Below are 25553 nucleotides of genomic sequence, written 5' to 3' on the forward strand. Positions count from 1 at the left end.
ATATTTTTAGAAATTCAAATGTAACGTCACTTTGTGTGGGTTTTTTTCGAATTTCAAATGTGACGTCACTTTGTGCGTTGAGGCTTTGGCTTACTCGGCTGTGTATTTTTTTTGTGTTGGATTAGGTTGTTTTATGTAATGTATCCGTTTATATTCCGTAGTTAGTCACCACTTCGGTTTTATCATGTATATCTATAATATAGTCATTTTATAAAATTTACTGTTTGCAAAAAGTATGAATTATTCTAAATAATAAGGATGTTATCATCCCAGGTAAAAAAAAAACTAGCCGTATTGGGCACAACATTTTATGAACTGTTGGTCTTCGGTGTCCTTCAACTTTGTACTTGTTTTGGCTTTCCAACTTTTTTCATCTGAGCGTCGCTGGTAAGTCTTGTGTGGACGAAGCGCACGTCTGGCGTATTAAATTGTAAGCCTGTTACCTTTTGTTAGCTATTATTCGTGTGTTTCTCTGTCCTATATGTTCTCCCATTTATTTGTATTGTAGTCCTGTCATGTAATGTTGTCATTTTAATGTTATATTTAATATTGCCATAAAAGCGGGAGGTTTGGCATGCCACAAAACCAGGTTCAACCCCCCATTTTTTTTCTTAAAATGTCCTGTACCAAGTCAGGAAAAATGGCCATTGTTATATTATAGTTCGTTTTTGTGGGTGTCATTGTTCTCCTCTTATATTTGATGCGTTCATCTCAGTTTTTAGTTTGTAACTCGGATTTGTATATTTCTCAATCGAAATAAGAGTTTCGAACAGCGGTATACATGGTATACTACTGTTGCCTTTTTTTAAGTGTATTTTATTTTATGAAGACGAAAAGTTGAAATGTGTGAGTTCATGATAAATAAACTCATCATATAACAGGACTGAAAAAGAAATACATTCCTGTTTACACTATATGACCTTTGTTTTTAAACGCAAAGTAGGGGATATGTTTGTAAATAGGGAAGATCCGTCAAGACTCAAATGGGGCATCACTTATTGATATTAATGAATTAATAGTGTGAATTCAAGGATATGTGTCAACAATTGTGTACGAATGCAATTATTGGGTTCACTATAGACAAGGTGTTAATGACCAATCCTAGCATTTCTTCTTTATTAACTTGATTCTTGATAACAAAGTATTTTTGAAATTACTTTAGAATTTCATTGACATAGACATTGTAATTGATTGTAATTGTTTTTTCTTAAAACAAACTAGTAATTGCAGCTCAATGCAATAACACTGAAATTTCAATTGGATGAAATAACAGATAAAGAACTAAAATCTCTATTACACTATATGCATATTTGTCAACAAGTTCAATTGTGGAACAGATCTAGATGAAATTGGAGAGTAGACCAAAGATAGTAGCTAACTCAAAATTGATCGTACAAATAAATGAGAGTTTTAAAGATTGTCTATTGCCCTCATACACATTGTATGATTTTAAGAATTTCAAATAATGCTTATATCCTATTTTTTCAACGCTGTTTATTTTATTTACCCGTTTGAATAATTGTACGGTATTCAAAATCAAACTGTGGTTTGGTGATGTTGACTTTGCAAGGACGTGTTTTTGATTTTGAAATATTCATATACTAGTCAAAAAAAGAAACGTTATATTGTTTTTGATTTGAAAATATCACATATTTTAAGTTCAAATATTTTCATGATTAAAACTAGTAACCTGAATGATTTATCTTTCAAATGTACTAATTTATGAAAACGCAAGTAAATACTAACCTTATGCATAAAAACTACATTCTTTGTGAAGTAATGTTGATTGTATTCAAAATATTATGAAACGTTTTACCAAATACCAGAGCTGACTCAATACAAAGCATTTAATAAAAACCGCTTTTTAAAATTGTGTATTAAAGAGGGACGGAAGATACCAAAGGGATAGTCAAACTCATAAATCTAAAACAAACTGACAACGCCATGGCTAAAAATAAAAAAGACAAACAGAAAAACAATAGTACACATGACACAACATAGAAAACTAAAGAATAAACAACACGAACCCCTCTAAAAACTAGGGGTGATCTCAGGTGCTCCGGAAGGGTAAGCAGATCCTGCTCCACATGTGGCACCACTCGTTTTGCTTATGTGATTACAAATCCGGTAAATAGTCTAATTCGGTAGGTCACATTCATGAAAGGGAAGGGGATTGTAGTTACGACGTAAGGAACATATCCGATATCATTTGTGAAATGGTTATTCCATAACGGTCAACCAACTCGTGATGGCGTCCGTAAAATTTACGAAGGGATGATTTCAACTTCAGCATTTGGAACTCTTGGTTTAATAGCTTCCTTGTAAGCAGCAACCCTCTATCAAGAAAATCATGATAGGAAATGCAAGCACGGGAATATCGTATCAATTGGGAGATATATACCCCGTATGCAGGTGCTGCTGGAATGTTGCTACTTAGAAATGGAAAGTTCACAATTGGAAAGCTGAAATCATCTCTTTTGTCGTAAAGTTTTGTTTTCAACCGACCCTCATTGTCAATTTCTAGATGTAAGTCAAGATATGAAGCCGACTTAACTGTATCTGTAGTATCTTTTATCTCTAGTTCGATGGGATAGATGCGTTCCACATAGTCACCAAATTTTGAGTTGTTTAGTTAAAGAACATCATCTATATAGCGGAAAGTAGAGTTAAAGGATATTGCTAACTTCTTATCTTTCTTCCTAAGAAGTTCCTGCATGAAGTCAGCCTCATAATAATAAAGAAACAAGTCGGCAAGTAGAGGGGCACAGTTTGTTCCCATTGGAAGGCCGACAGTCTGTTGAAAAACACGTCCTCCGAACGTCACAAATATGTTGTCAATCAAGAAATCAAGCATCTTTATAATATCAGTTTCAGAGAATTTTTTGTTCGAATCAGAGTGATTCTTTCCAAAGTAGGATTTATCCCTCCCTAAGACAAGATACTTGTATCTACGTTGGCCATTCTTTTTTATGAAGCAAAGTAATACCAACTCTTTCAATTTGTCTTTCAGTTTGGAATGTGGAATAATTGTGTATTGGTCGGCTTCGTTCTCTAATTGTGTTTTTTTGTGTTCAGATAAAGGAAAAATAATACAGTATTGATAAATAAAATGTGGTCTCAAATAAAACCTTCAAATTATAATCAAATTAATTCTATTTAGTTTAATTAATGTCCATGTCGTATGAAATAAGCCCTCGATGAATTCATGATACATAAACTCATCATATAACAGGACTGAAAAAGAAATACATTCCTGTTTACACTATACATGCTATATGACCTTTGTTTTAAACGCATAGTAGGGGATATGTTTGTAAATAGGGAAGATCTGTTAAGACTCGAATGCGGCATCACTTATTGATATTAATGAATTAATAGTGTGAATTCAAGGATATGTGTCAACAATTTGAAGGATACAATTATTGGGTTCACTATAGACAAGGTGTTAATGACCAACCCTAGCATTTCTTCTTTATTTACTAGATTCTTGATAGCAAAGTATTTTTGAAATTACTTTAGAATTTCATTGACTCCTACATAAACATTGTAATTGACTGTAATTGATTTTTTTAAAAGCAAACTAGTAATTGCAGCTCAATACAATAACACTGAAATTTCAATTGGATGAAATAACAGATAAAGAACTAAAATCTCTATTACACTATATGCATATTTGTCAACAAGTTCAATTGTGGAACAGATCTACATGAAATTAGAGAGTAGACCAAAGATAGTAGCTAACTCAAAATTGATCGTACGAATAAATGAGAGTTTTAAAGATTGTCTATGGCCCCCATACACATTGTATGATTTTAAGGATTTCAAATAATGCTTATATCCTATTTTCTACGCAATTTATTTTATCTACCCGGTTGATTAATTGTACGGTATTCCAAATCAAACTGTGGTTTGGTGATGTTGACTTTGCAAGGACGTGTTTTTGATTTTGAACTAATCATAAACTAGTCAAAAAAAGAAACGTTATATTGTTTTTGATTTGAAAATATCACATATATTAATTTCAAATATTTTCATGATTAAAACTAGTAACCTGAATGATGTATGTATCAAATTTACTAATTTATAAAAACGCAAGTAAATATTTACCTTATGCATAAAAACTTCATTCTTTGTGAAGTAATGATGATTGTATTCAAAATATTATGAAACGTTTTACCAAATACCAGAGCTGACTCAATACAAAGCATTTAATAAAAACCGCTTTTTAAAATTGTGTATAATTGTGTATTGGTCGGCTTCGTTCTCTAATTGTGTTTTTTTGTGTTCAGATAAAGTAAAAATAAATACAGTATTAATAAATAAAATGTGGTCTCAAATAAAACCTTCAAATTATAATCAAATTAATTCTATTTAGTTTAATTAATGTCCATGTCGAATGAAATAAGCCCTCGGTCAATTCATAATACATTAACTCATCATATAATAGGACTGAAAAAGAAATACATTCCTGTTTACTCTATACATGCTATATGACCTTTGTTTTAAACGCAAAGTAGGGGATATGTTTGTAAATAGGGAAGATCCGTTAAGACTCGAATGGGGCATCACTTATTGATATTAATGAATTAATAGTGTGAATTCAAGGATATGTGTCAACAATTTGAAGGATACAATTATTGGGTTCACTATAGACAAGGTGTTAATGACCAACCCTAGCATGTCTTCTTTGTTTACCTGATTCTTGATAGCAAAGTATTTTTGAAATTACTTTAGAATTTCATTGACTCCTACATAATCATTGTAATTGACTGTAATTGATTTTTTTAAAAGCAAACTAGTAATTGCAGCTCAATACAATAAAACTGAAATTTCAATTGGATGAAATAACAGATAAAAAACTAAAATCTCTATTACACTATATGCATATTTGTCAACAAGTTCAATTGTGGAACAGATCTCGATGAAATTGGAGAGTAGAACAAAGATAGTAGCTAACTCAAAATTGATCGTACGAATAAATGAGAGTTTTAAAGATTGTCTATTGCCCCCATACACATTGTATGATTTTAAGGATTTCAAATAATGCTTATATCCTATTTTTCTACGCGATTTTTTTGTCTACCCGGTTGAATAATTGTACGGTATTCCAAATCAAACTGTGGTTTGGTGATGTTGACTTTGCAAGGACGTGTTTTTGATTTTGAACTAATCATATACTAGTCAAAAAAAGAAACGTTATATTGTTTTTGATTTGAAAATATCACATATATTAATTTCAAATATTTTCATGATTAAAACTAGTAACCTGAATGATTTATCTATCAAATTTACTAATTTACAAAAACGCAAATAAATACTTACCTTATGCATAAAAACTACATTCTTTGTGAAGTAATGATGATTGTATTCAAAATATTATGAAACGTTTTACCAAATACAAGAGCTGACTCAATACAAAGCATTTAATAAAAACCGCTTTTTAAAATTGTGTATAATTGTGTATTGGTCGGCTTCGTTCTCTAATTGTGTTTTTTTGTGTTCAGATAAAGGAAAAATAAATACAGTATTAATAAATAAAATGTGGTCTCAAATAAAACCTTCAAATTATAATCAAAGTAATTCTATTTAGTTTAATTAATGTCCATGTCGAATAAAATAAGCCCTCGGTCAATTCATAATACATTAACTCATCATATAACAGGACTGAAAAAGAAATACATTCCTGTTTACTCTATACATGCTATATGACCTTTGTTTTAAACGCAAAGTAGGGGATATGTTTGTAAATAGGGAAGATCCGTTAAGACTCGAATGGGGCATCACTTATTGATATTAATGAATTAATAGTGTGAATTCAAGGATATGTGTCAACAATTTGAAGGGTACAATTATTGGGTTCAATATAGACAAGGTGTTAATGACCAACCCTAGCATTTCTTCTTTATTTACTTGATTCTTGAAAGAAAAGTATTTTTGAAATTACTTTAGAATTTCATTGACTCCTACATAAACATTGAACATGAATATCAATAATGTGGTCATTTTTATAAATTTCCTGTTTACAAAACATTGAATTATACGAAAAACTAAGGATTTTCTTATCCCAGGCATAGATTACCTTAGCCGTATTTGGCACAACTTTTTGGAATTTTGGATCCTCAATGCTCTTCAACTTTGAACTTGTTTGGCTTTATAAATATTTTGATATGAGCGTCACTGATGAGTCTTATGTAGACGAAACGCGCGTCTGCTGTACTAAATTATAATCCTGGTACCTTTGATAACTATTTACACCACTGGGTCGATGCCACTGCTGGTGGACGTTTCGACCCCGAGGGTATCACCAGCCCAGTAGTCAACATTTCGGTGTTGACATGAATATCAATAATGTGGTCATTTTTATAAATTTCCTGTTAACAAAACATTGAATTTTACGAAAAACTAAGGATTTTCGTATCCCAGGCATAGATTACCTTAACCGTGTTTGGCACAACTTTTTGGAATTTTGGATCCTCAATGCTCTTCAACTTTGAACTTGTTTGGCTTATAAATATTTTGATATGAGCGTCACTGATGAGTCTTATGTAGACGAAACGCGCGTCTGGCGTACTAAATTATAATCCTGGTACCTTTGATAACTATTTACACCACTGGGTCGATGCCACTGCTGGTGGACGTTTCGTCCCCGAGGGTATCACCCGCCCAGTAGTCAACATTTCGGTGTTGACATGAATATCAATAATGTGGTCATTTTTATAAATTTCCTGTTTACAAAACATTGAATTTTACGAAAAACTAAGGATTTTCTTATCCCAGGCATAGATTACCTTAGCCGTATTTGGCACAACTTTTTGGAATTTTGGATCCTCAATGCTCTCCAACTTTGAACTTGTTTGGCTTTATAAATATTTTGATATGAGCGTCACTGATGAGTCTTATGTAGACGAAACGCGCGTCTTGCGTGCTAAATTATAATCCTGGTACCTTTGATAACTATTTACACCACTGGGTCGATGCCACTGCTGGTGGACGTTTCGTCCCCGAGGGTATCACCAGCCCAGTAGTCAACATTTCGGTGTTGACATGAATATCAATAATGTGGTCATTTTTATAAATTTCCTGTTTACAAAACATTGAATTTTACGAAAAACTAAGGATTTTCTTATCCCAGGCATAGATTACCTTAGCCGTACGCGTATTTGGCACAACTTTTTGGAATTTTGGATCCTCAATGCTCTTCAACTTTGAACTTGTTTGGCTTTATATATATTTTGATATGAGCGTCACTGATGAGTCTTATGTAGACGAAACGTGCGTCTGGCGTACTAAATTATAATCCTAGTACCTTTGATAACTAATCGACTGTAATTGATTTTTTTTAAAGCAAACTAGTAATTGCAGCTCAAAACAATAAAAGTGTAATTTCAATTGGATGAAATAACAGATAAAGAACTCAAATCTCTATTACACATATGCATATTTGTCAACAAGTTCAATTGTGGAAAGATCTAGATGAAATTGGAGAGTAGACCAAAGATAGTAGCTTATTCAAAATTGATCGTACAAATAAATGAGAGTTTTAAAGATTGTCTATTGCCCCCATACACATTGTATGATTTTAAGAATTTGAAATAATGCTTATATCCTTTTTTTTCTACGCGGTTTATTTTATTTACCCGTTTGAATAATTGTACGGTATTCCCAATCAAACTGTTGTTTGGTGATGTTGACTTTACAAGAACGTGTTTTTGATTTTGAAATAATCATATACTAGTCAAAAAAGAAACGTTATATTGGTTTTAATTTGACAATATCACATACATTAATTTCAAATATTTTCATGATTAAAACAAGTAACCTAAATGATTTATCTATCAAATTTACTAATTAATAAAAATATCGGAAATGACGTGACGTCATTTTCTGATTTCAAACAAATAACCATGTTTTCAAAAATTTACCTGTATAGAGATAGAATCGAGTTGTACTTTTGGTCATTATTTGTGTCGAACACGATTGTTAACAAAAGGTCGTTTTAAAAAATTGACAGCTGTCTCGTCTAGGTGACAACATTTGCTGTTTCAAGTTTATTTATATCTCAGAATGGTATAATAGTTGTAATAACAGCAAACAAATTGATAAAAAAAATGTTGACAACAATTTATTAAAGGATCCAACTTATTTTGGGCGTTTCATTTTTTGATAGTGTCTTGCTAGTCGGTTTTTTTGTGGATATTTTTCATTTACTATTGTCCGAGCAAAAGTCACAAAAATGTTGTTAAAATCAGCCATGCGACTGATTTGAAAAGATTTAGCTGACCTTTCTCGTTGTTTACACATTTAAATCATTCAACTCGTGCGTAGATCGTCTTTCCCTCTAATGTTTTTTTTAAGTTATAGATAGTGTAAAATTCTCACTACACCAGGCATCGGATAAACATTCCTATTATATTTCGATCGGACAAAGTTTCGTATTTATATATCCTATAAGCCAAACGAACGTACCCATTTAGCAAGTGTATACTGAGGGACGGGAGAGGTCCAGAGCTGTCAATATTTCTTTACTCAAGTGAATCATTCGGTTTTGATTAAAAAGAGATAACGGTATACATTAATGCGACAGCAACCCAAAGACACAGATAAATCAAAATATTTAAAGTCATCGTTCATTTTTTTTATATAAATAAGGCGTTAGTTTTCTCGTTTGAATTGTTTTTCATTGTCATTTCGGAGCCTTTGCATTAATCAAGTATTTGCTGGCGTATCCGTATCGACGTATCGTATAACACGTATATGAGGAAAAGATTAATTAAGTCAAGTTGGTCCCGATGAAAATATTATATGATGCATTAAATTTTAATTGAGATCGGGGTAAAATCATTATTGTAAACAAATCTGTTCGATACGTATACGTCGATCCGTGCACGTATCCTGATACGTGAATAATGCAAATGCTCTAATGCTGACTATACGGTGTGGGCTTTGCTTATTATTGAAGGTCATACGGTGACCTATAGTTGTTAATTTCTGTGGAAGTTTGGTCTCTTGTGGAGAGTCGTCTCATTGGCAATCATACCAAATCTTCTTTTTTATATTCTGTCTTTTTTATATAGAAAGATGCGTATAAATACAGAATAATTAGCTCAAAACCGACCCATGACTAAATAATTATAGTTATACGGAGTAAATTCAATAATATTTACGGTCAAATATTATGTATCCGAAAAGGCACATTTGATTTAATATTATTTACCGTCAAAGATATTCCAAAAATCATAAGTGTTTGGTTGAAAAATTTTACCTGTCCTATATATTTTGATCGGTGAAAATTTAAGAAGCTGTAATATAAACCAATAAAAGAAAAACACTTCACTGTATAATATAACGGTAAAATAAATGACGATAATGGATGACGACCAGCGGCAAATAAAATTAATATTCAGGACGATAACATGTAAATATAATAAGAGTAGACCAGGAGAGCGGTAGTGATCGGTAGTACAGAATATCATACCAAAAACTAAAGTACAATACACAATACAGTTTCATAGAATTCTCAAAGTTACTAAAGCTAGCTAAAAGAATCTAACCTAAATTTGTTGCGTGAAATAATATTGTAAACTACACGTAAACATCGATGATCGACTTCAGGGTTGATTTTATGGATCAACGCTCTCGGCAAATTAAAAAGTCTTGCATCTATTATTTGAGTGGTCCGAATGTGGCCAGCTGTTGCAAGTCTTTTCTGTCCCGATTCAACATACCCTCATTTTCCAGTGGTGTTTAAAAGTTTCACGTCCAACCTCACTGTCGACCTCCTATTGCACGACCTACCTATTGTATTTAAAATTTATGTGTTATAGTCATGAACATGCATGACATATTTGCTACTGGACGTAAAGCAAACATCAACCAATCAACTTAATTAATTCCCCTGTACTAGTACTTAGCACACAAAGACAAGATCTTGTAAAATGCTATAATGTACAATTCCCATTTAAATTTTTATGGGTTTTTTTTGGTTTTTTTTCTCTTCAATATATTACATAACTGACTGCTTACTAAAAAGTTTTAAATATTTTTTTTACTATGGTTCTTATCTACTGTTTTAATACGATTTATAACATGATTTTTTTGTCAGGCAAGGATAAAACTAAGAAAAATAAACGTTTTTTTTTCAGGTGTTTTTGGTTCATTAAGACATAAAAGGGAATAACGGACGACTAAATTAAAGAGTTTGTTTTCATATAATACATTGAACTTGCGAATATATCTCACCTAACACGTTTTGATCGGGCCAGTGAAACCTAGCTTAATACGGTTTTATTATTTGAAGTTTGCATGCATAGTTTTTTTTTTTTTTTAAACCAAATAAAGCAAGATTTATTAATTACCGAATCAGAAACAAAATGAACATTTATCAGATGAATACTGTGAAGGACCTTATACATTTAGGTCTGTTCGATTAGAAGTTCTAAAACAAGCCGTTTAAAAACCTAATTGTTTGAAGAGTTTACTTACTGTTTTCTAAGGTCTGATCTTTACGAATCTATTTCATGATTACTGACAGATCCAAAACATCAAGTACATGTATATATAGCAAGAAGTTGTTGGGCAGAATATTCATTGGTCAGTTATAAATGAGGTCTGTATGGGGTTTTGATTGCCTCATTTATTAAATAAGAAATCGTTATTTTGAAAAGTTGGCTAAAAATATAAATTTACCCCCGAATTTTGTTAAACTATCATTTGGTGTTATTTTAATGCTAAAATAAATTATGATAAATAAATAATAATATGATGTAATGCTATTTAATCGGTCCGTTTTCATTGCAATTTGGTAACTGTTAATTGTATATATCAGTCTGAGTACTGTTTAGCTATCATTTAAGTTGAACATATTTAGACTCGCCCAATTCAGTGGAATTAGATTTCTGCGAATTCTTTTTATGTACTTTTCTTATATTTTTGACGGTTTGTAAGTCAGTAAAAGTTCAATGATTAAGTTAATATTGACATTAAAAGACCTCCTCACAAAAAGGGCTGTTCAAATCCCCTCGCCCTTCGGTCTCGGGGATCTGAAAATCCCTTTTTGATCGGAGGTCTTTTAATATCAATATTAACTTATCACTGAACTTTTACTATTACTAAAACTTGATCTTTAATATACAATATTTCGAAGGTCTTTCCAAAATTAAAAACAATTTCGGCAAAGTTGGTTGTCATGTTTGAAATTTATTCACACTTCAAAAGTACAAACCATTCCACGTCTCCGTACAATTACATTATAAGACAATACATCCGCGTCCTTCGGATACCGATGCATGTTTTTCTCATTGGAAATTATACCACAGATCCTCATTTGTTTCAATATAGTGCAATCATACAACTAAATATATGACTGTATAATACTTATTACTCATTATAATCGCTTCCGAAATATTTCGTGATGAAGAAGCGATAATTATCGTCATTTTACTTTTTTTTTCACTACAAAGATATATATATATAAGCTACATTTCAAAATCAAAGGTTTCAAAAGTAAATCTTATCTTTAGTTACTAGTATAAACAAACATATCTGTTGGTCTCTGATAGGTTGTTGTATCATTGCCAATCATAACACATTTCTCTTCCTTTTTTATCTTGATATAGTTACAAATGTTTTAAAATCTGCAATTTGTTGTTTTGCACATGTACATGTATAGCTTTTGTTATAAAACAATAATTTGCATACAAGCTCATGTAGCAGAAACGATTCCATCTTAAAATTTAAAAACACATCAAATTTAAAAATAACTTGGGGGACGACAATTCTTATGTAACGATTCAAATATTTGTTTTTTTTTATTTCAATTATTCCCACATTATTAGCAATGTTTTTTTTACTGAATCCCTTATCCGTGTTGAGCTATAGCATGTCAGATTAAATTCCATTTACTGAAATATTAAGTTTAATAGTTAAATGATAATCAATATCAGAGTCACAAATTTCGAAGTACAAAATATAGCTGCAGAAGCCATAGCTGTTTTGATTTGATCATGAATAGAGCGTCAGGGAAATCCGAATCAAATAGATTTTTGGCCTGTTCCGATCTTTCAGTGATTTTACAAATAGATAAGTTATTTACAGGATTACAAAATTGGTTTCTTCAAATTTGGTTTTGAAGCATCATTGACACATAATGAAATAGTGATCGAGCGTAATGTTGATGTATCACTATTAGACCATTTTGACTGTGTTTTGAATACGTAAAACAGTCAGAAATAACACTACTGAATAAAGCAAAGATATGATAAAACGTTATATTAAAAGGGCGTTTTTATGCATATAAGACAACGGTATTGTTTCATAAAATAACATTCTTTATAGAGTATGAAATTATCTATATAACAATTTCTGATACATGAGGGTATGAATTGGGATTACAGAATTGACATTAAGTGGCAAAAAGAGGCATTTTACATATACATATAATTGCGTTAACACTGAATACAGACTAATATTTTAAAAACGTTTTTATGCTGAGTATAAAAAAAGTTTTATAAAAAAAAGGGCAGGTCCGATAGCCATATTGAATAGGCTCTAGTGAGCCTTAATCTCTTGATTTTGATTGATCATTTTTTATAATCATGCATGCAAATAATAGTACAGGTGTCTACATTCTTGTAAGTATAACACCATTTGGTTCATAATGTTCATTGTGTTGATGATTAACCCTAACATCTCAACTTTATCTATTTAATCTTTGATGTCGAAGTATTTTTGGAAGTACTTTCAAATTTCATTGGCTCTATTTTAAACACTGTAAATAACTGCAATTGATTTTCTTTACGCAAACTGGTGATTGCGTTGCAATACAATATAAAATGAGTTTCAATTGGTTGAACTAATAGATGGAGCATTAAAAGCTTCATTACAATACACGCATATTTGTCAACACGCTTAATTGTGAAAAGTCCAAATTTCCTTGATTTTTGATTTTCTGAACTAATTAATACAGGAACTATCAAAACCAGTGTGTCGATTAATATTGATGACCTCTACATGTTGCATTGTTTGATTTTATGTTTATGTGTTGTTAGGTTGCTGTATCGTTGACGTAATATCATATCAGTTTTCTATTCATAGTGCCTGAGGCATAAACAAGTGAACCAAACGTAAATTAAATATTTAAACGATCTTGATTTGTACTAAAATCTGATCTTCAATAGTTATCAAAGGTACCAGGATTATAATTTAGTACGCCAGACGCGCGTTTCGTCTACATAAGACTCAACAGTGACGCTCATATCAAAATATGTATAAAGCCAAACAAGTACAAAGTTGAAGAGCATCGAAGATCCAAAATTCAAAAAAGTTGTGCCAAATACGGCTAAGGTAATCTATGTCTGGGATAAGAAAATCCTTAGTTTTTCGAAAATTCAAAGTTTTGTTAACAGGAAATTCATTAAAAGTGACCACATTATTGATATTCATGTCAACACCGAAATGTTGACTACTGGGCTGGTGATACCCTCGGGGACGAAACGTCCACCAGCAGTGGCATCGACCCAGTGGTGTAAATACTTATCAAAGGTACCAGGATTATAATTTAGTACACACCAGGTTAAATTCGTAAAGGACTTTCAAAAATTATAAACAGTTAAGTAAGGTTGCTAATATTGATTTATTTACAGTTTCAAGTTTTTGTTCAAACCATCCAAGATTTCCGCACAGCGCCATTTAGTATTCTCCTCTTTTGATCTTTGGTTGATAATTGCTTCATTTGTAATCCTAACACAAATCATTATTTGTATAAAGATGTCATCATTAAACTAAATATAGTTTAATTATTGTAAATTTCACAAATCTGTAAGCCTGATCATTTTGTGATGAAGAAGAAATTATCATCGTCCCTCCTTTTATACTTTTATGAGTAGTGAGATATGCATAAAACATCCGAGTCTCTAAAAAAAGCTAATGGAGGATTGTCTCAATGGCAATCATATCACATCGACTTATTTTATACTTATATATCTATATATATATTATATAGATAGATAGATATATATTGGTTTTCATACTTGTCATTTGTTCTGTAGTGGATATTTGTCTCATTTTCTTTTATCTCTTCTTATTTACAATTTCAATAGTCTAACGATTAACGATCTCAAATTCGTAGCATATTTATTGTACATGCACATATTATATTTTTGATTGTAAAATTCACTCATTGTTGCTCAACAAAATATTGTGTTAGGAACGATTCCTTCTCGCAACTTTTGACTTCAATTCGTTCATTTCTTTCTAAAGGGTTCATTGTTCATACTTACGTAACAAAATACTATTTTTTTTATTTTCTTTATAAACTTTATGGATGTGTATCGATATGTCAGCTGCCTCTTGAACAATGGTATTCTGTCTTGATTACATTTTTATTTTATTTTTTCGCGCCAACAATAAGACATTTTCAACGTCGATGAGACTGCAACCAAACAGTCTCAAAATAGAAAATTGACTTGATTTTTAACTCAACTTCGAGAGATAAATTCGAGATATTAACTTTGACTTATTCCGATACACAAATTGGTTTGAACGATGATTATCTTATGTTAAGACGTGTGTTTCCTTTGTACACTTTTCCCGCGCTTTATTTTATTTATCAGTCTTACTATATATTTATCTGACGAGTTTTTTGTTTGAACATAGCAATTCTAAAGGTTTTAACAGAATGACAACATTTCATCGATCAGTTATGAAATTTACCTTCTATGATCTATTATGTAGTCCACTCAAAAGAGTTTTGTTTTCTTTTATCCTAAGAAAAAATATTCCCAAGTTTTAAACTTTTATCTGTCCTGTTATATTTTTGTTTGAAATACGTTCGCTATTTCCGCTTTAACAAAGTAAACAACTTAGTTTGTACAGAATGGTAATGTGTCATTGATCTGTATTGAAATGATTGAATCAATCTGATATGTAAAAACATAAATATGTCATTATTTGATCCATATAACACTGAACATGTATTAACAAGAAAAAACAGAAAATCAATTATTATAAATATTCCATCAATACAAAAAAGTATGTATAACAACGCTTATTTATTCTAATAATTTGTTGATGCTGATACTACACTTGTTTAAGTATAGTTAACGTTACAGGCCTATTTTTATTAATTATATTACTTATTAAGACTAATGTAAATGAATTATTAACATGAATTATGAAACCCCTTTAGGTATGTAGTCAAAACGCGCGTCTAGCGTACTAAATTATTATCCTGGTACCTTTGATAACTATTTACACCACTGGGTCGATGCCACTGCTGGTGGACGTTTCGTCCCCGAGGGTATCACCATCCCAGTAGTCAGCGCTTCGTTGATGACATGAATATCAATTATATGGTCATTTGTAAAAATTTCCTGTTACAAAACTTTGAATTTTTCGAAAAACTAAGGATTTTCTTATCCCAGGAATAGATTACCGTAGCCGTATTTGGCACAACTTTTTGGAATTTTGGGTCTTCAATGCTCTTCAACTTTGTACTTGTTTAGGTTTATAACTTTTTTTATCTGAGCGTCACTGATGAGTCTTATGTAGACGAAGCGCGCGTATGGCGTACTAAGTTATAATCCTGGTACCTATTTTAGGTATTAACGAGATTCATAAGAAGTGAGTAAAGATTATGCATGTATATGATGAACACTTCTTGTAACACATAAACGTTGGAATTTTACTATGAGTTGAACTAATTTCTACAATCGTTAAAACTATCTTTAAACTTTGTCTACATATGTCTATTAATAAATATCTTAACTTACATTCAATTGCAAACATAGAATTATCACTTCCGTCTATTCCAATAACTACTTTTTTACCCTTGGAGCTCTCTTTTAACTTTTCTGCCATTGTGTTTTTTTAATCCAAAATATATAATTTTAACACTTATAAATTCTTCAATGCCCCATTTAACAAAATATGCGAGTAAACTTGTTCATCTCATGTAACAGGTCGGGATTATGAAAAGTTTCTGATCAATCAACGAGGTATTGACTGATAGCGACTGTTGGGAATTTCCCACAAATTATCGATATGTTGTAGTAAAAAAGTACGCATCAATATTGTAAACAGTAATTTAATATTCAATAGTTGCCTTTATTTAAGAAATTTGTCATATCACATATTCAATGTCAATGAAAATTGATACGAAACAACTGTTAGTCAATTCTTTATTACATTAAGAATTTTTCTTGTCTAAGCGCTTTTTATCACAATAGTTTTTTTAATACTTATTTTAAAAGGATTTATGAACTGAAAGCGACCATCTCTACATGACGAGGTATTTGCACCTGAGATACTTGTTTTAATTACATTTAACATTCAAATAAATTATTTCAGAAACATTGAACAAATATTTGGTCTTTTCTGATAAATGGCACTTACAATGCGTGTTTTCGGTGTGAGCTTTACTATGTATTAAAAAAAAAAAAAAAAATGTTAGGGAAAAAAAAACATTTTGATGATTGCTTAACGGATTGAAATTTGTACAGAGAATCATCTTTATTCAGTCGAATCGATAGATCGACCACATCATATAGGGTTCTCCAAGGCACGGGATACAACAAAACCAATTTTCAAAAGAAATTGTATAGAATGAAAAGGATTATAACATGAATAAGTTGATAAATAGTCGTCAAAGGTACCAGGATTATAATTAAATACGCCAGACGCGCGTTTCGTCTACATTAGACTCACTAGTGACGCTCAGATCAAAATAGTTATAAAGCCAAACGAGTACATAGTTGAAGAGCATTGAGGACCAAATAACAGAGTTATAAAATTTTAATCGACACGCTATATTATAATTAGGAACGAAGTTTTAGTCAAATTGTTGTGCTTAAAAATGTTTAAACTGTATTTTGACCTATGAATGATTTACTTACACAAACTGTGACATGTATGGAGAACTGTCTTATTGGCACTCATCCCACATTTACTTATATCTATTAAACGCGCTTATTTGAATATATGATAAAAGTAAATTGTATGAAATGTGTATCATGTCATTATGCCCTCTAGCAGTTCTATATAGGTGAAAGGCTGAATTTCTTTTAAATATCAGACCGTTAGACAAATCGCTTTGTGTTTGTTTACATAGGATTTTACGTGGGAACCTAGCAGAAGGTTTGATGATTACTCTATATCGATTTGATAACATCACACAACCGTATTAAAGTTCGTTAAATGCATATTTCTCAAACATTTTGTATACTCGTATTCATTAGGTTAACATTGCGCGTGAATCAATGCTACAATTGAGTAAACGTTTAATGGCCGCAAACTTTTAGAATATTTTTGATTATAACCTAATCTTACAGTATTTCATGTCTACTGTAAAATCATCTCTCTGAACTACACATCATAAGCAGCGCCAGGAAAAACTTAAAGAGAGACTATTAGTATATAATTATGGCATGTTGAACTAGAATAACATCAATTTTTCGGTTTGATGTTACAAGATTAAGACTATTATTTGTGAAAATCTGTATACTTTTTATAGGTCAAAAGAATCAATTTTTGCTTTTTCAGTTTGCCCAATTTCATTTTAGTGGCGAATACAATATGTGTTTTTAATGAACTCATTATAGTTATACAAAATTCTCATTCTGATTCTTGCAGGTGAACAAACGAAAATAATATACACAAATGTCATGCGTCCGTATTAACTCACCATAGTGACCAGGATCGAAATTTTGTATATGCGCCAGACGCGCGTTTTGTCTACAAAAGACTCATCAGTGACGCTCGAATCAAAAAGTTGAAAGGCTAAACAAAGTGCGAAGTTGCAGAGAATTGACGACACAAATTCATTAAAGTTTTTCCAAATATAGCTGAGGTAATCAATTCCTGAGTTGAAAAGTCTTAGTATTTTAAAAATTCTAAATTTTGTAAACAGCTTATTTATAATTATGACCATATCAATGATATGTCAGGACAACTTAGAAGTGCTAACTACAGATTAATTAAAAGCTCTTATCTGTATTTTAATCCGTCAGTGACGACTAAAATGATTTGAAAGACAAGGATGTACAAAATTAATTAAAATATGTATACGGCATAAGAGTCAGCTACACCCGAGGGAGGAGTTGAAACCCTATGCTAGTTTCCCAACAAATCAAACATTCATTAATGGACAATCTAAGAATGATCCGTTATTATTCATTTCAGTACTGAAGTACAGACTACTGACCTGCTAGTGATACCGTCCGGAACTTATAGTCCACCAGCAGTTATATCGACCAAACGCAATGAATACAAAACGTTATAGGATCAATGCGTCCGAAGCGCTATTCTTGATTTACTTTAAGAAGTAGTATAATTTGGGCTAAATTAAGAGCATTTTATCAAACCAGATATAAAAGGGGCATTTTCAATCAAAATATTGAATAAAAGGAACATATGTTTGACATAACAAGGTATTTGTATGCCAATTTATTAATGTCCTCCGTTGCAAACAAAATTTTACACAATCACATGTTAAATGTGTACTTATCTTTTCGGATGAATTACTTTAAAGAACACTTTAATAATATATTAAGAATCCGGTAGGTTTTTACTTGTGTCTCAATGAAATATACTAATACAAGTGAAACTGACCTTATCTTTTTACATTAGATTAACATTATGTTGTTTCGCTGGAGATTTCTATATACAGGATTTCATTTCATTTCATACTAAATTAACTTGTTTAATGTTTAATGTTTGATGACATCAACCAACGGAGTTGCCAGTTTAAAATTAATTAATAGGTGGGGCAATTTTTTTTATCCAGGACAATTTGTTAAGTGTCCATCCTTTATTTCAATTCATAGTTTAGTAGCCTGCTGGTGGAATTCTATTTCCATTGTTTGTCATATAATTCTACACATAACGGTTTTTCTGTAATCGTAAATAGATTTGTGTGAAATACAAAAGTTTATTAAATCTAACGAAAGAATAAATCCACCTGCAAGAACTTAATAACATTTTGTATTTTGATAAATAATATCAACATATAAAGGTCATACAAAATTATGATTATCAAAAAAATATCTACGCAATATCCAATATTATATAGATAATTATAAAAAAAAACATTAATTTGGCAATGCGTAATATATAAAAAAAAATGTTTTAAAAGATACTTATCCTTTTTTCATTTTGTAATGAATGGTTTTGTCAGAAACCCTTTTTTATTTATCTTCATCCGGAACGCTCAAAGCTAAATATTTGAAAGCCAATACCTAAAACAGTTGAAGAGCAATATGACCATTCAGGGCATAAAAATAAACAAATTTTTCTTAGGCAAATTTTGAAGGAAAAAAGGTGTTACATACATTTAGATATGTATTAAAGCCATTATGTGTAATATCTAATTTAGTAAGACAACATTCAATTAGAATATTTTTTTTGTTACCTCTGAAGAAATTTCTCATTTGCAAGCCGTTAGAAAAGTATAAAAATCTGTAATTACAATATCTTATGAAATGAAAAGATGTGGTATTATATTGCCAATGGGACAACTCTCTATCAGAAACGAAATAAATTAAAAGGTTAAAAACAATATGTCGACGTACGGCTTTCGACTATTTGCAAAACCCCTAACGCAAAGTAATCTACAAAAGCTCCCTAAATGACAAACGATAAACTAAATATAACCTCATTCATGTAAAAAAATCAATAAACGAAAAACACGACAAATAGCGTCTAACAACAACCACTGATTACCGAATTGAATGGCTTCTGACTTAAAACAGGCACAAACAGAAGGTGTTGCGGTCTGACATGTTGGCGGGCGCCACACCTTCCCTTATCCTGAGAAACAGGTATAACACAACATAAAAATACTGCATAAACAAGATTGAATAGAGCCTAACTGAACATATCGATATATAACAAAGCAACAGTACACAAACAAATACAGATCGGAAGGTACTCGCAGTTGCAGTAATTTCGTTCAAAGTCAAAATAAAATAAATTAATAAAAATATCAAGTATCTAAGACTAAAATATCAATCAGTCCGCGTCTATCGTCAATAAACGGAATCGGTAAACAACATCACGTAGAATGATGATGGCATTTACGATTTTTAATAAGTTTTCTAAAGGTACAAAATCAATATTTGTAAATATAAAAAAGTAAAGGTTTTAAGTGTTTTGTTATAACAGTATCCTTGACTTAATGATTTTTATAAATTGCCAGCAATACATACAGTTTATAAAAACACTAAAATGTCACAAACGACACGGCAAAAGCGAGCTGTGTTATATAAACAACATATGGTCGTATAGTCCGTTTGACTTCTATCATATCTATAAATCTTCAGAAAATAATTCATAATAATATTTTTTTTCAAATAAACATTTTTTTCTTGGTTTATGCATGATACATACGAACTCTGACTATAAATATCCTATTCTTGGGCCAATATTAAAAAAAATTATGCAACTGTCATGCTAGTTTCTATATAGGAAAATGCCTGTAATGAATATACAAGGATTGTCAATTCGTTTGATGTGTTTGAACTTTTCATTTTTCAATTTGTTTAGGAACTTTACGTTTTGAATTTTTCTCGGAGTTTGGTAATTTTGTCATTTTATTTTTCATGTTGGAGTCAATGCATTTTGTAAGTTATATCCGGAAGGGTTCTGCCAAACCTGTGGCACCAGTCGTGTTGCCTAGGTAAGTACACACCCATGATGAGTCTAAGTCGGTAAGTCACACACGGGGAAACAAAGCTTATACTGCATAGTCAGTTATAAAAGGCCCCAAAATCACAAATGTATAAATATTCAAACAAGAAAATTAACGGCCCAATTAATTTACAAAAAATGAACGAAAAATAACAACTGAACTACAAGCTCCTGACTTGAGACAGCCACATACATACAGATAGTGACGGGGTTAACCATGTCAGCGTGATCTCAACCCTCCTTCTTACATTGGACAGTGGTGTATTAAAGTACAAAGTTAGAACGAACTATAAAAATCAGTTGAAAAATGCTTTTCTCATCAGATGAATACAAATTGAAATACATATAACCCAAAAAAGTTCTTTTTCCAATATATTTTTAAAATCAAAAACATTAGATGGGTCTATATAAATTGACTAAATTTAGTCTTAAACTGTGATTCAAAAAAGCGATTCTGGTATTAATGGGGTGCAATTGATGCCCATATGAATATCTATAATCGTCGATATGTTTAGCCGAATTGTTAGTAAATAAGGACAAGGACAAAATTACCAGCTTTAATCTGCTTATCTGCCGGAGCCCCTCAGATCAATACTGTTTTTTATGGGATTCGTGTTGCTCAGTATTAGTTTTGCGTGCTACGTTTGTATGCTGATAATTAAGGTTTTTTTCCTGCTATATTTTTGTAAGCTCCTTCATGACTAATGAGATTGATTATTCCTTGTTATATTTTGCTAGAATGTTTGTTTTAATCATCCAATCAGTTTTCCAGGAAGGATACCTAGCATATTTTCACCTTTTTTCAATTATGAAGAAGGATTTTTATGAATAAAACCGATGCATTAAAGGTCAACGTACGGCCTTCAAGCTTTGGATCACACCGAAGAGCAAGCTTAGAGGGACTCAAAAATTACTAGTGTAAAACCATTCAAACGGGAAAACCAACGGTCTAATCTATATAAAAACGAAAAATGAAAAACACTTATGAACAACATAAACAGATGGCAACCACTGAAAATGACTATTTAAATAAAAAGGAAAACATTCTTGAAACGATTGTGTGGAAGTGGAAGTGCTTAGAAGTTAAAACTGTCCATTGAAGTATACGCACATTCACACACAAAATTATACACTAAAGAAATAGTTTATTTCACTTTTTTTACAATCCTTTTTTCCACCAAAATTGACAAGTTATTTGATAGTACTTAAGGAACTTGTTAAAACACTGGTTATCATTTGTAAAACACTTATATATCGTTTGATCAAACAAAATCAAACTCAAGGTTTTCAGATGGTTCGATCTAAATGAGCTGTACAAAATTTAAACCTTAACTTGAAAAAGAAGCTGATATCGAAAAAGTCTGTTTGTATCAAGTTTTTTTTAACGGCTTTCTTAACCACGTGTTATTAGTTGTTGCGGATTAACGACTGGTGAGGTCTGTTCTACTGTCCAATATCTTTGAAAAACTAAAGAATTATCATTTGTATTGTTAAATGTTTGTCCTAGCGCCTTCTTGTTTGTTTTTCTACAAAGCAAAAACAAAAGAGGCTAGGTTATATTATGATGCATGAAACAGTCTGTATTATTGTTCTTTTTTTTTTGTGTATCGATCTGACAAGTTTACCCCATTTCAACTGACTTTTACAGGTATTTCTTTCATGTTTTGCTCACTGTAACATAACTTTTAACCCTGTCCCAGGTTAGGAAAGGGTTTCACGCCAAAAAATACTTAGTATCGGGAACTCTGCCACAGTATGCGTGTATGTTCATTGTCAGAAGTCTGTTATGCAGTGGTTTGTTACTGTTTATCATACTAGGTAAAAATATGTCGGTTATCATTTTGCACATTAATCATACAATCATTCGAATTGTTTTGGTTTTGTCTTTTGAAAGGTTTTTATGTGTTATGGGGTTTGTTCATTATTGAAGGGTACAAATTGGTCATCAATAAGTAAATTCTACGTGATTGTGTGAGAGCTGTCTCATTTGCAATTATACAATATCTTCTATTTTCCAACTTTAGAATAAATAATTACCTTTTGGAAGTATTGTTAAAGGTAATTGGTACGCATGTTTTGTACAACACAACTGGTTTATAGTTTCAAGACACTCCAAATAGTAGGCACATTCCCATTGCCATTAAATATTTTGCACACATGCCTTAGAATGCTATAAGAAGTAAGCTATTAGTCAAAGTCACTGGACTTTAATTGTCATACCGGTGATATCTGTAGAGTATATATTTGGAACATTTAAATGTTATCACTATCAAAAAGGTTCGTATCGGCATCTGACAATAGAAATACACTATCATTTTTTTTATCATATCTTTCTAATGCAATGTTTAATAAATAATACTGATATCCATTTATATAGGGTTGGTTCTCATTGGGTCACTTACTTCACATTGGTCTGTCAACAATACTCGATCTTCGGATGAACTCTCTCAAAACCATCGCAAGGTGGCCTGTACAAATTGTTCAATGCATTCAACCATTGTGACTCGTTGGACAGTGTTGAAGGTTTATTATAAATTCGTTTTGTTAATGAAATTTAAAAGATTGAAGCCTAACGGTTTTATTTGTACTGTTTTACTTCTCGTTTCCTTTTCCATACTTAAATCTGACATTTTCCTGCTTGGTGACAATGTAGGTGTTATATTAATCATATCGAAGATACTGATTAACACATTCAGAAATGTGGGCTGTAAAAAGTTAATATATATGTGACTAGGAGTTTTTTCTAACACTTTCTTGAAGACTTATTAATGGGAAAGACGCATGGAAATGGATAACAATCTGTCGATGACTAGTTGTACTCATGAAAACATTGAGGTTGAATTATATCATATGATAGTATACATCTTTTGGACATTTTTAATGACATTCGCTGGATTCGGCTTAAACGCATACGTCTTGCACGCAATTTTGACACACACTACATTATATAATTACAGACATATGCAAATGGATTTGTAGCAAGTCTTTGTATTACCGATCTTCTCTGTATATTATCGTTGATTGGTAGAACATCTTCATGGATAGCCTGGAACCCTTTCCTTGAACTAATATCAGAGAAAATGTTTTGCATTTCAAACGGTGTAACTATAATGTTGGCGGCGGCGATTGCAGTAGACCGTTTTGCCAGTCTTAAATATTCTCTACACTATTCCTCCAGGATGACAGGTAGTAAAGTTATAGTCGTAACGTTTTGCTGTTGGTTCTACTCCATAATAATAACTGTGTTACCTTTGCCATTTAAAATCCTCTTTAACGACGACGATGATGATTGTGTTGATAAATGGAAGACCATTATGGCGAGAGATACATTAGTAGATAACTTATCTGTGTGCCTGCTGTATTTTCCATGCATCATAATCATATTGGGGTCTTACAGTCGAATTTTCAGAATAGCAAGCTACCATTACAGGTCAATACAAGCTGTAGACAGATCAGTTATTTATAACTATCCAGGTCATCGTGTTCAACGAAGCTTGAAGTATGTGCGTTCTTTAACTTTGATGCTGGTCCCATTTTTACTTTCTACTCTTCCAGGACAAGTATGCAGATTTTTTGTAGACACAGACAAGAAAGTTCATTTCTATCTTGTTTTACTTACATCAATAAACATTGTGTTAAATCCATTCATATACGCTTACAGCAGATCCGAGTTCGAAAATGCTCTTAACCCACCAACACGCTCACAAGATCAAGACGTACATAGAAGAGAAGAAGAAATAGCCAATGCCCTCAGCATTATTTTAGGAAAAGAAAACAATGGAGATAATCGCCCAAATTCAGAAGGGAAACAGCATAAGGAGAACAATGACATAAATGATATTCAAACAAAAGACGCCGACAATGAAATTAATTCATTGCTAGTATTCAGAAGAAGGAACGCATCATTTTCAAGACTATCCGTTACGCTGAGTGATTACAAAGGGGATATGCAAGTGACCGTTGAAGATTTGGATTGTGAGAGTTCACCGTGTCCAAGTCTTCAACTGAGTGTAGAAACATTTGGACAAACCAAACGACGCGTTACTGTTAGCAGATCATACAGCACCAGTTCAAGTAACAACGTTTAAGAAATATCTTTGAAATCCTCAGATGACGATAACGTACTAAGTAAGAAGAAAACATTATGCAATAATTTAAAAGAAGACAATATATCATCTTGAAATGTAAAAGTGGCATTTGTTGAATGTAGGGTAGAAAATGGACTGTATGTTGATTTCATAGTCTTTGATGCTCTGCGATATTAGGATACTGATATGTACTCTACACCTTGTTGTATTCAAATAAAGTTGTTTAAACAGTTGTTGTAGTATTGTTGATTATTGTGTTTATCCTGAAGTCGTAGAATGAAAAGTAGATCCTCAAAACAATAACAGAAGCGCATGCACTTGGAAAAATTTTCCAATTGAATTTGTCCACATTCATTTGACAATAATAACCACTGTGTCTAAACCACACCGGCAGAATTTGATCGGACTCGATGGTATCTAACGTCCGGCACAATGACGGAACATCAATAGACAGAAGAAAGATAGGTTTCTCCTTATTTTTTTATTTTTTTTTTAATGATATCGAAGAATATATATACATATACAACTATTTTCTATTGTGAGATGCAATATTTTCTACAACCGTTCTATATTAACGGAGAAATAAGTCAAAATGCATGTCAAAATAACGAATTGAGTGAACCTTGCCTCGAAATTGTTTAATTTCTCTTTAAATTGTTCACATTGTACGGAAAGAAAGGTACGGGAAGATAGATACTGACACAGAGATTGCAAAACTAGTCATTATGAGCATCTCAATACTTGTATTTATGTGTATGGATCGAAAGAAATGGGTCATGTCAAATA

The 25553-nt window shown here is 31.6% G+C and overlaps 1 protein-coding gene across 1 annotated transcript in view; it reads right to left on the reverse strand.

The window, feature by feature from the left end:
• Window positions 1-15960, reverse strand: part of LOC134701071 (universal stress protein YxiE-like) — a 53015-nt gene extending 37055 nt beyond the window's left edge. The window contains exon 1 of the mRNA XM_063562216.1: window positions 15768-15960. Coding sequence (XP_063418286.1) covers window positions 15768-15855 — 88 coding nt within the window. The 5' untranslated portion in view covers window positions 15856-15960. The remainder of the gene's footprint in view (window positions 1-15767) is intronic.
• Between the last annotated feature and the right edge of the window lie 9593 nt (window positions 15961-25553).

This window comes from Mytilus trossulus, unplaced genomic scaffold, assembly GCF_036588685.1.
Source record: "Mytilus trossulus isolate FHL-02 unplaced genomic scaffold, PNRI_Mtr1.1.1.hap1 h1tg000211l__unscaffolded, whole genome shotgun sequence".
In the NCBI taxonomy this organism is placed as follows: Eukaryota; Metazoa; Mollusca; class Bivalvia; order Mytilida; family Mytilidae; genus Mytilus; species Mytilus trossulus.